General features: G+C 38.5%; 1 protein-coding gene across 3 annotated transcripts in view; it reads left to right on the top strand.

The window, feature by feature from the left end:
* The window catches only part of SEZ6L (seizure related 6 homolog like), a 275,273-nt gene that overhangs the window by 256,414 nt on the left and 2,721 nt on the right, over positions 1 to 16,138 (top strand). For all 3 annotated transcript variants that reach the window (XM_072147007.1, XM_072146997.1, XM_072146989.1), the window contains 4 exons: positions 5,346 to 5,540; positions 9,499 to 9,531; positions 10,701 to 10,815; positions 16,006 to 16,108. In XM_072147007.1, coding sequence (XP_072003108.1) covers positions 5,346 to 5,540; positions 9,499 to 9,531; positions 10,701 to 10,815; positions 16,006 to 16,108 — 446 coding nt within the window. The remainder of the gene's footprint in view (positions 1 to 5,345; positions 5,541 to 9,498; positions 9,532 to 10,700; positions 10,816 to 16,005; positions 16,109 to 16,138) is intronic.

Raw genomic sequence — 16,138 nt, 5'->3', positions numbered from 1 at the left:
CCAATTATAAAGACCCCCATGAACTCTAATATGTATTGATGCCCATTTAGGTTCTGAGTCATTTAGAGCAAACCTCCACCCATTCATGGATAATAAAGATAACTAGTGCTCTCCATTTATCTCTGGGTTACTACATTGCTTTATTCAGCCCCCACTGGGACTCTTCCAAAATGAATGTTGACTTCTTCAGGGAGGCCACCCATAAGTCATTGTTATACCAAACTCTTCCCCTTTGAACTGTAGCAGTGAAGAGAGTTTTGTTAATAACTAAAAGAAAGTTTTCTTGGAGAAGTCAGTTGTCAATTCAGAAAAGAACCTACGGGGTAAGTAAAGCATATTGTGAGTAACATTGTGCCTAACATTGTGTCTAATGTACAGTAGCATTTTGTTTTTGGGCTGGAGTGTAGCATCAGTAACTCTTCAAACATTAAGATCTGCTGAAAAAAACCATGGAATATGATGCGCAAATCTATGAGCGTATGCAATAACCTGGATGTACCTGACAGTATACAGCTAAATATTTAATATTTAGCTGTATAATGTCAGGTTTCGGACAGATTGCTGTATTTAACTTTCAAATTATGTCACAAGCCCAATGTTAAAGATGCAGCACAAAAAAGATGGTGAATTCTGTCGGACCAGTGCGGGGAAGCGACACATTCATGATTTCAGGTGCCCGATCTTAATGAATCGCCGCACGCAGCATTATAGAAGGACAATGCACTTGAAGTGGGCTCTGGTGATCTTGTAAATGTGCCCCAATGTATTCCATCCATCCAATATACAGTGAGATTTACTCATTGTGCCATGTGGAAGCATGTAATATACTGGATTTGCTGTTTTATAAGTAGAAAGCTTTGCTCTTTGGACCAAGTACGGAAGCCTGGTTGGATTAAGATTCATATAGGATTTTGCTATTTCTTACAAAGGATGATTTAAGGCTGTAATGAACTGCTTTCTTGAAGTCTTTATTTTAAATGGTCAGTGCATTATATTATTATGAGAGAGAGACGAACCAAGAGTTGGAATACAGGGTCTTGACTCTGATTTCCGTTTAAGATAAATTGATCATACCAATGTAAATTCCTAACAGTAAGTCCCTTATTTTAATAAATAACAAAAAAATTTAACCCAGTAGCAGTATTAAGAGTTAAAAATAAGTAGAGAGATATCTGTAAGCTAATTATTGAATAAGAATGGAAAATGTATGATTTTTTTTAATGGAGGAACACTGATGATGCGTTTGTTGACAGCCCTGCCCACAAGTGACATCAGAGGATCACCTACTAAATTTAGCAATTTGGGATTAAAATGTGTTTTATGTTAGCAATTGTAACTTAAATAAATAAGAAATGAATTTACCTTGGATAGGGACTTTAGTCGCCAGTCCCAAAATCCACTAGGAGAGTTACTACAAACACGACAAGCCTACTTTCCTACTACAAGCATCCAGATGTGCTGTATCATAGAGATATATTAAAACATGCTTTTCCAGAGTTGTGCATAGTAGCACAACTCATTCAGATTCACATTACCATCTAGTAGCCTGTCTATACGATAAATATACATTCACTCATTCATGCCCCCCTTTACTCCTTTTGTTTCCTTCTGAATTTATATTTCATTTCGTTTGAGAAAGAAGAACAACATTATATTTGACATTTCCTCCATCACTTATCTCTTTGATGTACCGAAACATGGAAGTCACAACTTTTGTTACTGACATTTTTTATTGCTTCACTATTACTATAAAACAATGACCTTTTTAAATGAGACTCACTGTTGTTTACAACTCAAGGTTTACTGTTAAATAAACAGTGGAATTCAGTTAAATTAACAAAAGAGTTAATTTAACAGTTAAGTGTATAAAGCTGGGGCCAAGGAAAATAAATTACTTACTTACAAGACGCTTAATTTTCGAATGTGAAAACCCCATTAGTCATGACTTTATAAATTAGCTTTTCAGACCTGTATTTTGTCAACTTCTGCAAATCCAAAAAAATAGTTTCTTTCCTTGGACTGGTAATTTAAATTAGATAGAATTTTGATGAGTCAGCATTTCTTAATAAAACATTAAGATTAAGCTACATAATAGGTCTATGCCATTCTGTAGTTCTGATAATCATTATTGAATATACAGTATGGTGTGATACTGCAACAATGAGTGGGCAAAAACTTAAAGAGAAGCTGTCAGGCCAATTAAACCCCCCAAAACTAAATATATTTACATAAACTGCCAATAGAAAGAATTGACCCTAATATTGTCCCTCTACATGCCTGTAATCTTAAACTATCAGGTCCAAAAGCTGTATGCAAATGACCTGAGATGGGTCCAATTAGCCACTATCATATTCAGCAGTCCAGTATTCATGAGTGTGAGGCACAGACACCCCCCCCCCCCCAGTGCTTAACTGACAGCCTGTATAATAAAGTGACACTCCTGGTGTTGGCTCCTCTATGTGCTTCCGGATGCTGGCTGCCACGCACACTGCAGCCTGTGTGTATGAGATACTCCTGTACACATGACTGACAGCCTGTATAAAGATGTGACACTCCTGGTGCTGGCTGCCTCTATGTGCTTCCAGGTGTGGGTGGTCACGCCACTGTAGCCTGTGTGTGTATGAGATACCCTAATACATATGACTGCCAGCCTGTATAATGATGTGACACTACAGGTGCTGGCTCCTCTATGTGCATCATTGTTCTTGCGGCCACACCCCCTGCAGCCTGTGTGTATGAGATACTCCTATGCACATGACTGACAGCCTGTATAATGATGTGACACTCATGGTGCTGGCTCCTCTATGTGCTTCCTGGTGCTGGCACCCCCTGCAGCCTGTGTGTGTTTGAGATACTCCTATACACATGACTGCATCCTGTAGCAGTTGTCTGTGTTTCTCACAGGCAGCAGATAAAGCACAAGGATTAGCAATGCTTTACTATATATTACACACAGAAATGAGTGGAGGGAGGAGAGAGTGGAGGGGTAATATGGGTGACATCACTTTCTCTCTCTAAATGCCCTGCCTCATTTACATAATAAAGAAAATATGATTTTAGAATGATTAATGTATAAAATAACTAGATAAAGGCTGGGATGGAATGCTTGTGAGCTGCTCTTACATGTAGTGGTGATAGAATTAGTTACAGAGACCTGATGACTGGTGTTCTTTAAAGGTTAACTTCATATTACATATATAACTGCTTTATTAACCGTGTTGCAAATAATATTGGATTGGAGGATATGGGTGGGGGATAAGCAATCCGGCAATTTTTTTTAATTAGTTTTTTTTGTTTAGCAGGAGCCCATTTATATTTGTACTGTCCAGCAGTATTAAGATACTGTTGAGCAGCCTCCCCCACTAATGATATGTCAGACAGCCTCACCTCAGTAATGAAATGTCCAACAGCCTACCCTCACAAATAAGGTGTTCAGCATCCTCCCCTCGCAAATAAGGTGTCCAGCAGCCCTACCTGGGCTGGGCCATGGCCCCTGTGGACTACAGGATTTTAAGTTAGAGAACAAATTACCATTAAAGCAAATATTTAGATTATAAAATAGCAAGGCCTATCAGTGTAACATTTCAAGGTCCATGAGTTACAGTTTGTCAGTGTAATATAACAAGCTACATAAGATATAAGTGTAATATAGAAATGTCTAAGAGTAATCTAAGTGTAATATAGGTATATCAATGTAAGGCCGAATTCACACAAACGTATAGCTGTTTGCATTAAGCAGCGGCCATGCATAGAGATGTATAGCGCACAATTGTGCGAATGGGGAAATATAGGACATTTCCTATTTTTTCCCCCGTGTACGGAGCGGTACGGAGCCACAAGTCCCCCACATCTATGGGGGACTTATGTACAGCCGCTAGCTTGCGGCCGTACATATGCCCCCCGTACGTTCGTGTGAATTCGGCCTAAAAACGCAAGGTATGTGAGAAGAACTGAGCAGGGAACTACATAAAATCAAGTAAAATATTCTCAAACATAAATAGCTTTGTGCTCAGTAATATGCAGCAAACTATTTTATCAGCTGTCAAAAAAAATGAATTTCTGTGCCACTGTGAGCAAAAAGTGAGAGGAAAATATGTTGTTACTTTGTTTAGAGGTGACTCACCAGCACTCTTCCTCTGTCATATCAGCAGATCTATTGAATGCATTGATTGTGGCTGTCACAATATGTTTGCTGCATCAAAGAGATAGTCAAGGAATCAATAGAAGGAAACACCCATATAATTATATATGGTCTCTGTGTCAAAATGCCAACAAACTTGACTTTTCCCTTTGTCCTTGTAATTTACTGTCTCACTTAATATCTCAGTTGTGAGGTGGTAGATGTGCAGGAATTGTACATTTATTTTTTTGGGGAAAAAAGGTTGGTAGCTTACTAGTCAGAACTGCAGGTCTACGTCTGTTATGTAAGCAGGAGATTTTTATTTAAAAATGTAGAAAATTTATGTGTGATTAAAAACAATAATTATAAATGAAATATAATGCATAATTTATATAAGTCCAGTTTTTACAATGCATCTAGTATATAGCTCAACTACAATTCTTGATGTGATGAAAGCAAATGGGCAATGTCCCACTAAAAAGCTTGGTGAGGAAAAGTAACAGTCTCATCCAGTTTTTCATGGTTTGAACTACCCATAGTTCCATAAAGACAACAGAATGGGGCACATTTACTTTCCTGGTCCCTGCGTGATCCCCGAGGTGCGTTGTCCGACGAGGATGAAGTCTGCCGCAATTCAACAAGATTATGCACCCGAGATCCTACATGTGTTGCTTCCCCGCTCAGGTTGCCGGAGCTCACCTTCTTCTTCCTGGTGTGCATGTGAGTGCATGGCTTGCGATACAATTTGAATTTTAAATCCCGCGCTTAGTCCAAATCAGTTGGGTTGTCCAATGGCCATGCTTTGTGTCACATGAAAGTCGGCACCAAAATCTGATCGCGTGCGCCAAAAACTTGTTAAATGCGGTGCAAAACAGAAATAGTCGGGAAACCCGGTGGAAATGTGGTCCGTTGACCCTTAGTAAATGCACTCCTATAACTTTTATTTTTATGGCTGTTGTTTATTTTTGGGTGTCAGTTCCCCTGGTACCACATCAGGTCGATGAGAAAATATCTTATATCAACTATTTGGAGTCAAGATCACAAAGCAAATTTGGCAAATAGGAAATGGTTTTAGGGGTTGGCACTTATGGCAAAGTTATCTTTGAACTAGTTAGAGTCCATTTTGAAATTGCCTGGTTTTGAGAAATGTTTCCCAGCATAACAGACACAAACACTATGGTAAGTTCTCTTGTCCTGAATTAATATATGATGCATGTCATTACAGCTGAAGAGTCGCTTGCCTGTGATAATCCTGGCCTACCAGAAAATGGCTATCAAATACTCTACAAAAGGCTTTATCTACCTGGAGAGTCACTCACCTTTATGTGCTATGAAGGTTTTGAATTAATGGGAGAAGTTACCATTAAATGTATCCTAGGTCAGCCATCACAGTGGAGTGGACCACTTCCAGTATGCAAAGGTATTTATAGTATGTCTCTTTTACCATACTTCCGGTTGACCCTCTGGATGGCCTAGCCCCCCCCCCCCTTCCACAATGTATGAAACTGAGTAACCCTAGCATATTATTTTATTATTACATATCCTTCCAGTGTTGCATATTTGCATGCAGGTCTTTGAAACTAATCCCATGAGTCATTTATGAAATAAAGAAATTCGTAGGGACTTATTGAGTAAGAATAGTCAACCACTCTTTGTCATTTACTTCTTGGTACTTTAGAGTTTAAGGGGTCTTAAAAACAAATTATTGTATACCACAAAGGCCTTAGTGAGCAGATGGTATCTTCAATGCCCAACACATTTCATGTCACCCAGTAGAGATAAAAAGAGAGATTCTGCCAGGTTATACGAAACAGATGTCTGTGCTAGAGTAACTTGTTACCCAGCTCTGGATAACATAGTGTGAAGCATCTGCTTTATTACAAGTTTTTAATTTTTAGAATGAGCCACAGTTTTATTATTATACTCAAATTTTGTTTATCGAAAACTTGTAAAAGTTTTGTTATATAATTTACGTTGGTATTTACTATGGCAAATAAGATCAAAATGTTAATTAACCTTAAAGTATATAAATTAGATGTTTATATTTTGGTTCAAAATATATGTAACATTTATACATATATACTTCCATTACCAGTCATCCATACGAAGTAAGAATTTCAAGGAGACACTTTCAACACATCTTTTAGCAGCAGTTTCAGCGTAATTGACCCTGCAGAGTTCTTTATTGAGTATTTATATAGAGCAATAGGAGGAGTTACAAGTCATCAAACTCCATTATCGCCTAATGTGGCTGTTCTGTCTGTAGCTTCCATTCAAATAGACTAAACCTGCAGCCAGAACAACCTCATTAATCAGCAACACTTTGATAAATGACACCCACAATGTTATACGATCGTCTAAATTCGACAGCCGGGAACATGCATTTACTTCTGTGTATGGAACCTTATTCCTCATTTGTGGTTTGTAGTTCTGCTTGATTTATTGGTTCTGAAACTAAAGGATTGGATGTAATTTTTGGCTTCATTTAACAAATAGTGAAAACTGAAAATTGACCACAAACACATAATGTATCATAATACAATAGAAATATAGATTTTTTTTTAAGATGTTGAAATGATCTTTATGGCATGATCTACAATTGTTCACAAATGTAAATCAGTCACTAGGATGGTGGCTTTAAAATGTATGGCCCACCTAGTCCCTGTGTTCCCACTAAACTATCAATCAAAGCTGAATAATTCCCTACTGTTCATCTGTATCTCCTAAGACACATGAAGGATCTTGTATATTAGGATTGATATATCAAGTGGGTAGATTAGTCACGCCAAATAACTCTTTTACAACAGGTAAAAGATGAAAGTGCAAAAGATTTAAAAAATCTCTTTAAAAAATACTATATATCAAATCTACAAATTATGTTGGTTGAATGTACATTAAGATTTTAGCTCTATTTAAGTTTAAGGCCAAGTTTAAATGTATTTACCATATATACTCAAGTATAAGCCTAGTTGTTCAGCACAAAAAAATGTGCTGAAAACCCAAACTCGGCTTATACTTGAGTAAAAAAAACATATATATCAAAACTCACCTTTCCGTCTTCCCCCGCTGCTGGCTATATACTGGGGCAGGGGGCTGGCTATATACTGGGGGATATGGGACATTACTATGGGGGCCTGACAGGGGAAATCACTATGGGGGCTAGCTATATAGTCAATAGGTTTTCCCAGGTTTTTGTGGTAAAATTAGGGGCCTCAGCTTATACTTGGGTCGGCTTATACTCAAGTATATACGGTATCTATTTTGTTAAAAAAAAAAAGTTTAGGGTATTTTGTAATCTAAAGGGAAGCTGGCCTAAGGTGACAGTCTCAGGGCAATTGTGAGAGTTTTTTAAAGCATGTTTGGAGAAAAAGACATGATTAACTTTTTACACTCTTTAAATGAAATTCAATTTTTGCCAATTTTTTGTATGCAAATGTGAGTTTTCACATAAAAAGGCAAATCTTCCTGTGGGTGCTGTTAAAGGGGTTGTACAAAGTTTGCATGTTATACCTTATCACAGTATAGGGGTTCCAACTGCTGGAACCCCATTGATCATAAAAAACAGACAATCAATAATTCAGAGAATTGGGCTTCCATTCTCACAAATAGAGGAGCGGCGAGTGGGGCATTTCAGTAGTACATTGGCATTTCTGTAGTACAGGAGTGTTTTTACTTGCCAAGCAAGCACTTTGGTATCTCCAGGACTCACATAGACAATACATAGAAGTACTAGAGACTCCTGTAATATAAAATGGATGCATGCTTAACTTACAGCTCAGTTAGTGAGAATGGGATCCTTGCTATCCAGATGGGTGAAGGTCCCGTTCGTGACATCGGTCGATGTCCCAGCAGTCAGATCCTGTGTCAATGTGTTAACATGGGACAATCCCTTTAATATAGTGGGAAATATGCTGGTGATAGGGTAATACCATTGCTAGGAAATCCCTATGAGTGCCAGAGCGCTCTGCTTTTTCCAGTATTACAAGGCAATTCTTTCTCTCAAGCATGCCTTCTCATATTGGTGCAATATGGTGGCACAGAGTGTCTATCACTCTATAGTACAAAGTGGCAGCATCCTGTGTGTCCCAATTGTGTTAGGCAAAACCCTACTGCTTATAGGGTAAAACAATTCTGCTTATAGGTTAAAACGGTTGTCCACCACATAGAGCACCTGGTCCCTGGCCGCAGCCAAAAGAACTTAAAATAAAAACTGCATACTTATCTCCAATGCTCCTCTTCTCTCCAGGTTCCTTTTCTCCCTGTGGCTACCCGGTGGATGACCAGAGGCATGTCTATGCATGCTGCCAGTGCGCACACACTATGACGTGGCCAATTACACATGGACAGCACGCATAGATATGCCTCTGGCAATCTGCCGAGGAGCTGCGGTGAGAAAAGGAACCTGGAGCTGTTGCGAGAAGAGGAGCATTAAAGATGAGTATACAGGTTTTTATTTTAAGGGGGCTGATCAGGGACATTACTTTAGAGGCCGGACAGGGAACATTACTATGGGGGCCTGGCAGGGGACATCACCATGGGGGCTGGGCAGGGGACATACATTACTATGGGGGCTGCCAGGGCGACATTACTATGGGGGCTGCCAGGGGGTAACTACTATGAGGATTGCCAGTGGGCCATTACTGTGGGGGCTGTGCAGGGGCCATCACTATTAGGGGCTGGGCGGGGACATTACTATTATGGGCTGGGCAGAGGACAGGACTGTGGGGGCTGTGCAGAGGACATTTCTATTGGGGGCTGTGCGTTTTTGAGGGGCCCTGCTTTGGACATTTTATTAATGAGGGGAGGTTGCTGGACATTTCTTTAATGAGTAGCGACTACATTTTCCACACTAGGCTTATACTCAAGTCAATAAGGTCCCCAGTTTATATTGTGGTAAGATTAGGCACTTCAGCTTTTACTCGGGCCGATTTATACTCGGGCTGACTTATACTCGAATATATGTGGTATAAAAAGGGGGCTACAGAAAAAGGAGCACTATTAGGAGGCGGCTACATAAAAGGGAGAACTACAAAGGGGGGATACAGAAAAGGGTGGGGCTACAGTAATGAGATCGGGTTGCATAAAAAAGAGCACTATAAAGTGGGCAATAGAAAAGAAAGGTGGTACTAAAAAGGGGGGCTACAGAAATGAGGGCATTTTAGATTGGAGCTGCAAGAAATTACACATTATATGGGTTGGGGTTAGATATGGAGTATTTGCAGGGCACACAATTATTTTAGGTGCAGACGGTCCCCAAATACTAATATAAAACCGGTAACAGACTGGTGCTTATAGGGTAAAACACTGCTGCATAGAAAATTTCATATTGATCTGTGGTAAATGTATTTTTTATTGACTATTCTTTCATTTTTTTATAGCAACTCAAGATAGATTTGAGCATGCATTACAAGGTAAGTCACATTATATGGCAAGAAATAGACAGCTAGGGAGATATAAATTATGTTAAACTTATCACATATTGATGATAAATGTGTTAAAAGGTATGGACACAACACCCCTACAACACCCCCTGACATTTGGCACTTCAGAGGATAATAAAATATAAGGCTTTAAAGATAATTAGATTTTAATATATTAGTTTGTACCAAAAACTATGTAAGATCGATCCTTTAATAGGTCCTAAGATGTTTTATGGATAACATTACCTTGATCCACTTTAGTTCTGTTATGTTATCCATAGTTTTATCTGTGTCATTGAATATAATGGGATGACTGCTTTTGGATTTCATTGCAACTGTGTCCAAGATTATCACGGCATAAGATTTATGAATAGGTAACTACCATCTGATTTGATGCATTATGAAGCAAACAAACCTTGAGAATGCTGTAGATACACTGATGCAGGATCATATATTGGTTAATCCCTGAGTTGAGTGGGTTTGCTAAAAAAACAATTATAATATTCAGGACCTTGGGAAAGCTGGGTCAGGCTAGCTGCCTTGATCGTGTTAGAGGCTGAGCTTGTAATTACAAATGGAGGTTAGTCAAGCATGACTAATGAACCTGAGCTGGATCACTCATACACAGCAGCTGGGGGATGGTGCAGCAATTGATTATTCTGCTTTCAGACACAAGACGATTACATCATCCTCTCCTGCAGAGAAAAACTCACGTGCTAGGAGAAGCGCTGAAGCAGCCCTAGAAGCGACACAGCTTCATTATCATAATGTTATATCTGTTTTATCAGCAAAACCACTCAGCTCAGGGATTAACCAAGATATGATCCTGCATCATTATAGCTATAGCAGTCTCAGGGTATGTTTGCTTCATAATGCATCAAATCAAATGGTAGGTTTCCTGTAATATAACATCAAAATATGATAGAGAAAATATTAATAGAAATCTTGGAATAATGCAGTAAGTGACCAGAATTACTTTAAAACACTTGAAAAAGTGTAGGTAAAATTATATAATGGTAAATGACTTTTTAAATAAGTGTCCCATGACTCCATCAATTTGTCCTTCTGTTGCTTCAATGAGAACATATTAAAGTTTTAAGTATGGATGTTAAAGCTTATATCTATGTGTTATGTGAAAACATCTACTTTATTTTATCCAGTGGCAGAGGCGGCTGCAGAGACTTCATTGGAAGGAGGGAACATGGCGTTAGCAATATTTATTCCGGTAGTGATCATTTCTGTGCTGCTTGGAGGCGCTTACATATACATAACAAGGTAAATGTAACAGAAACAGCAAGAAAGAATTGTGTTAGCTGTGTATCCAGATGTAGAGCTTTGTGCAATTGTTACCTCCAAACTCTTTTAGCCAGGGCAATGCCAGCGCCATACTAACTCTTCATAAAAGATACAGCATTTCATAGTATGATGTGTATCACCATTGAACAACATGGCACTGTTGTGTATTATATTTGTCACATGACTATACTACTTTAACCCCTAAAAGGGAACCTGTCATCAGTATCCCTTTTTCTGGCTCCCCGATGTCCCCATAGAGAATAGTGTGCACATTGCCAAAGAGTTTTTATAGTAAAACTGTCTATTTCCAAAAAAACGTAAGTTAGATGAAACTTCACCTTTCTGTATGCAGAGTTGTGTCCCTAGTCCCATGGGACTGGCCAGTGAGTAGCGGGGCAGACGTGTATGATGTACTGATGGGGGAAGCAATGGAGGAAGAGCTATGGGGGTCATGGGAGTTTTTTAAAATTTGAAATCATGACGTAGTGGTTTCCCGAGGGCGGGAGGAAAGCACATGAATAAATTCAACGTCCAGCCCGTGGGAAACTTGAGGAAACTCGAACAATCTCCTTTATTAGCGCATATTTAGAACATTTAGGTTACAATAAAATCCACTCCCATGGGACTAGGGACACGGCTCTGCTGAACTAACGTATTTTCTTTTTTTCTGAAAAAAAGCCAGTTTTACTATAAAAACTATTTGCCAATATGTACACCATTCTCCATGGGGGCATGGTGGAGCCAAAAAATGGCTCCTGAAGACAGGTTCCCTTTAACAGGTTCCCATGATGAAGTCATTAAGGTGGCATGGAGAAGGTTCACAGGCTGAGTTCTCTTCATACACTGCTAAAACAACAATTGGTAAAAAAAATACTGTATTGGCTTAAATTGTCCCCTTCAGGCCTTCAGTCTGAACTGTAACATACACACTAGTAAAATCCCCACATACTGGCAATACATTTAAGTTCTAGTACCTTAGGAGACCTAAAAAAAAAAATTTTTAAGTTTAAAAAAAAATTTTAATAAAAGATCTAACCAATTTGCGGTGCTGTGGGGTTGTATGGAGAGAGCTCATGAAAGCCCATGTGAAATGATCCCCAATAGCCTGCAGACAGTCAGGCTATTATATATTATCATTAAAATTGCTATATACTGCAATACACGGGAATAAAAAGTGATCAAAAGGTCGTACACTCCGAAAATGGCAGCATTAAAAATGTGACAAATATGACAACTGTGTACTAATGTATTGATGATCAGAGAAACATAAAATTATCCCTAAAATCATAGGTTTATAGATATTTTGGAAAGTCTATAAAAAGGGACAATCTGAGCCGTTTACACATCGCTGTTATTATGGTGACATCTGCTGGTCACTCTATATACTGCAAGGCAAACACAAAAGAACCTTTGGGGTTCCTGATAAATACCAATATTCTATATTTACTGGTATATAGAATTTTGATATTTATCAAGAACCCCAAAGGAATAAATGTGACATATCACATATGATATATGGATAGAAGGATGGAAGTTACTTATAGCCATCATAATATTTTGCCACATATAGAAATGAATCCATGATATACAAGAAAAAAACATTTCTATGTTTCTATTGATTTTTTTTTCATTTGTAGTGCTAAAAGTTGAATAAGACTTAATATTAAACTAAATATGCAATTTATACAATTTTTTTAACTATTCTGCTGATTTGTGTATGCATACAGAATACAGTTTCAGCAAAATATAATCTCTCTGTTTTAGATTAGCACTTTAACTTGACATGTTTATATTATGTTTGCACTATTTACAAAGGTAATAGTTGAAGTTCCAACATCCATTACTGATACAATATCTCTGACAAGGTCTTTCATTTTAAATAAAATTTATTTGCCAGAGACACAGGGGCAGATTTATCAAGTGTCTGAAAGTCAGACTATTTCCAGTTACCCATGGCAACCAATCACAGCTCAGCTTTCATTTTACCAGTGCTCATGAATATTTTAAAGGGGAGCTGTGATTGGTTGCCATGAGCAACAGGAAATATTCTGACTTTCAGACACTTGATAAATCTGCCCCACAGTTGTCACCCATATCAATTCTCAGGCAGTTGTGGATTACAAATATAGTTATAGAAAGTAATGAGTACAGTGCAAAGTGCATAGGTGACAAATAGTGATGTTACAGTACAGAGAGAATACACACAGTGATGTCACAATACTGGGATAATACACACAGTGATGTCACAGTACAGGGAGAATACACACGGAGATGTCACAGTACTTGGATAATGCACACAGTGATATCATGGTACTCAAATAATACACACAGGGATGTCACATTAGCAGGACCATTCACAGTGATGAAAGAGTAAAAGAACAATACACATAGTGATGTCATAGTACTGTGATGATAAACACAGTGATATCACAGTACTGGCATAATACACAAATGGTAAATAAGCACATGACAGCACATGGTTAATGAACACTAGAGTCATAATTTCAGTGATGTCACAGAACAGATATATAGTGTACATAATAATATACATACTAATGTGTAAGGACCACCATAAAGTTATGGAACAGTAATATTATTAAAGGACAACATTGCAAACAACTAAATAACATTAACCGCCCCCTTTCCCCCGCTCCCTGCATTAAGAAAGGAGCTCAAACACAGACATTTCCTGCAGGAAAGCAGCAGTAGTGTGCAAAGACCTAATCTACAAACTACAGATAAGATCTTTATAGCAAAAGAAGGAGGTTTACCAGAGCTGGCTGTGTGTTATAGCCGAGATGTAGCAGAGCTGAGAGTGTCATTGTGTATGATATCCACCTCTCATCTCTGATCTGTGTCATCTCTCTTTTTCTATGTGTCATATACTAGTAGAATGTGTAGAAGCTAAATAAAAGTGTAGATAAACCTGTACCCTGATGATCTGAGCACATCGTCAGCACACAGCATCTCACAGCACTAGAGGAATCATGAAGTGTCTGCCTAGAGAGTTCCCACCCACACCATGGAATATTACACGGACCAGCCTAGGGAGTGATAGGAGATAAAACAGCAATAAAACTGAGTAAAATTGTAAATTAAAGGGGTAAATAAATTAAATAGATACATTTATACAGTAATAAAATTACATTGTCCCCTTTAAGGCAACCACAAGGCTGATGTATCCCCATTAAATATCAGTTTGACACCCCTGTAAAAGTTGGATTTTATTGAAGTAATGAGAACAAATCCATGGGGCACTGGCAGGTTAATGAATTGTTTACACTGTAAAACACTTACCCATCTGTTAGAAAAACAGTTGTGGCCCGGTATGGTGGCATCATTCAGAAAATCAACTTTGAAGTGAGATATAGATTGGTTGTATAAAGTCACAGTGGCGGAGAGCTTATCACTGAAGTCCTCCTCTCAGAATATCCCCTCTGGTGTGATTAACGTCATGTACCAGACTTCAGGAGACCTTGTTAGTGATATCACTGTACACAAGGCCATAAATTACAATGAAGGGGCATTCTTAGTCACTCCTTGACTTTATGCAATCAATTTACATGTCACTTCAAAGTTGATTTTCTGGATGATGCCACCACACTGGACTATGAAAAAAACATTTTCTGGAAGGTGTTAATCTGCCTTACAACATACTGGTAGTGGTTTACTGGGTCATTTTCTTCTAACAGGTTCCCTTTAAAAGGAACCTTTCATCAGGAGCACCTTTTTTGGCTCCCCAATGTCCCCATAGAGAATAGTGTATATATTGCCAAAGAGTTTTTATAGTAAAACTGTCTTTTTCAGAAAAAAAAGATAAGTTAGATGTAAGTTTACCTTTCTGTATGCGGAGCTGTGTCCCTAATCCCATAGGAGCGGCCACTGAGGAGTGGCGCCCCTCCACCCTTGGGAAACTGCTCCGTCATGCATTGATTTCAAATTAAAAAAAAAACTCCCATGTCCCCCATATCTCCTCCCTGTATGCAGAGCTGTATTCTAGTCCCATGGGAGTGGCCAGTAATGAGTGGGGCAGACATGTATGATGTACTGAGGGGGGAAGCAATGGGGGGAGGAAATATGGGGGACATGTGAGGGTTTTTTAAATTTGAAATTGATGCATAGCAGAGCAATTTCCCGAGGGTGGGGGGATAACCACTCCTCACTGGCCACTCACATGGAACTAGGGACACAGCTCTGCATAAAGAAAGGTAAACTTTCATCTAATTTATCTTTCTTTGGAAAAAGACAGTTTTACTGTAAAAACCCTTCAGCAATTTGTACACTATTCTCTATGGGGACATGAGGGAGCCCAGATGACAGGTTCCGTTTAAGTATTTTAAGGTATTGACCTGTCTGACAACATACTGGTATTGGTTTATTAGGCCAATTTCTGCTGACAGGTTCCCTTTAAGTAATTTTATGAACTAAATAAATACCAAACTCTGATGAAAAGTTTCTATAGCAGGTGGCCATTGGCAGAACAGATAAGAATGTTGGTTTCTTGCAGTTAATTTCTATACTTATTATTTAGTAATATTATTACCAGCAGGGAAGGTGTTCTATGTGGCAGTCACATAGCATCTTCTCCTCAAGGCTGATATGATCTCCTGATGTTAGTTTCTGTTGTTTTTCTTCAAGGCCACTCATCTCTTTTTAGAGAAATATACGTATTTTGTGGATTTCTGCCACACGTAGAGCATCGCTTTCATAAACAGTAACGTCTTGTGCACCGACACTAGCAATATGTCACATAGAAGTGAAATTGCACTGTACAGTAAATTGAATACATAAATATGGAGTAGACAATAGACTGGGATCCTTTACATCTGCATTGGTGAAAGGGTATTATTTTGGAACACTTATAAATGTTAGTTCTGTCGCTTTCAAAACGTTGTCCCTGGGTGATGTCTTATAATATGTTATTATAATTATAGGACAGCACAAACACCTACCAAATACCATCATATTGTCCCCATAATAAAATTAACAAGTTGATACATTTCTCAAAATACAAGCAAATGCAATGCCAGGGCAAACTCTGTGATAGTGCTGCTTTCTAATGTAGCACCAAATTGATGTCATGTTAACAAGACAAATTAAAGTCGCAGGATACATAATGTCATTGTCTATAGAGTATTCTAATATCTTCATATTTTCTTGTGATTGCAGGTGCAGATATTATTCCAGCCTTCGCCTTCCTCTTATGTATTCCCATCCATACAGCCAGATAACTGTAGAGACAGAATTTGACAATCCAATCTATGAAACTGGGGTATGTGTCCATCTGTGTGTTGAATCCGCT

Source organism: Engystomops pustulosus, chromosome 1 (genome assembly GCF_040894005.1).
Source record: "Engystomops pustulosus chromosome 1, aEngPut4.maternal, whole genome shotgun sequence".
In the NCBI taxonomy this organism is placed as follows: Eukaryota; Metazoa; Chordata; class Amphibia; order Anura; family Leptodactylidae; genus Engystomops; species Engystomops pustulosus.
The sequence above is the reverse complement of the archived record's forward strand: the minus strand, read 5'-3'. Positions and strand labels throughout refer to the sequence as shown.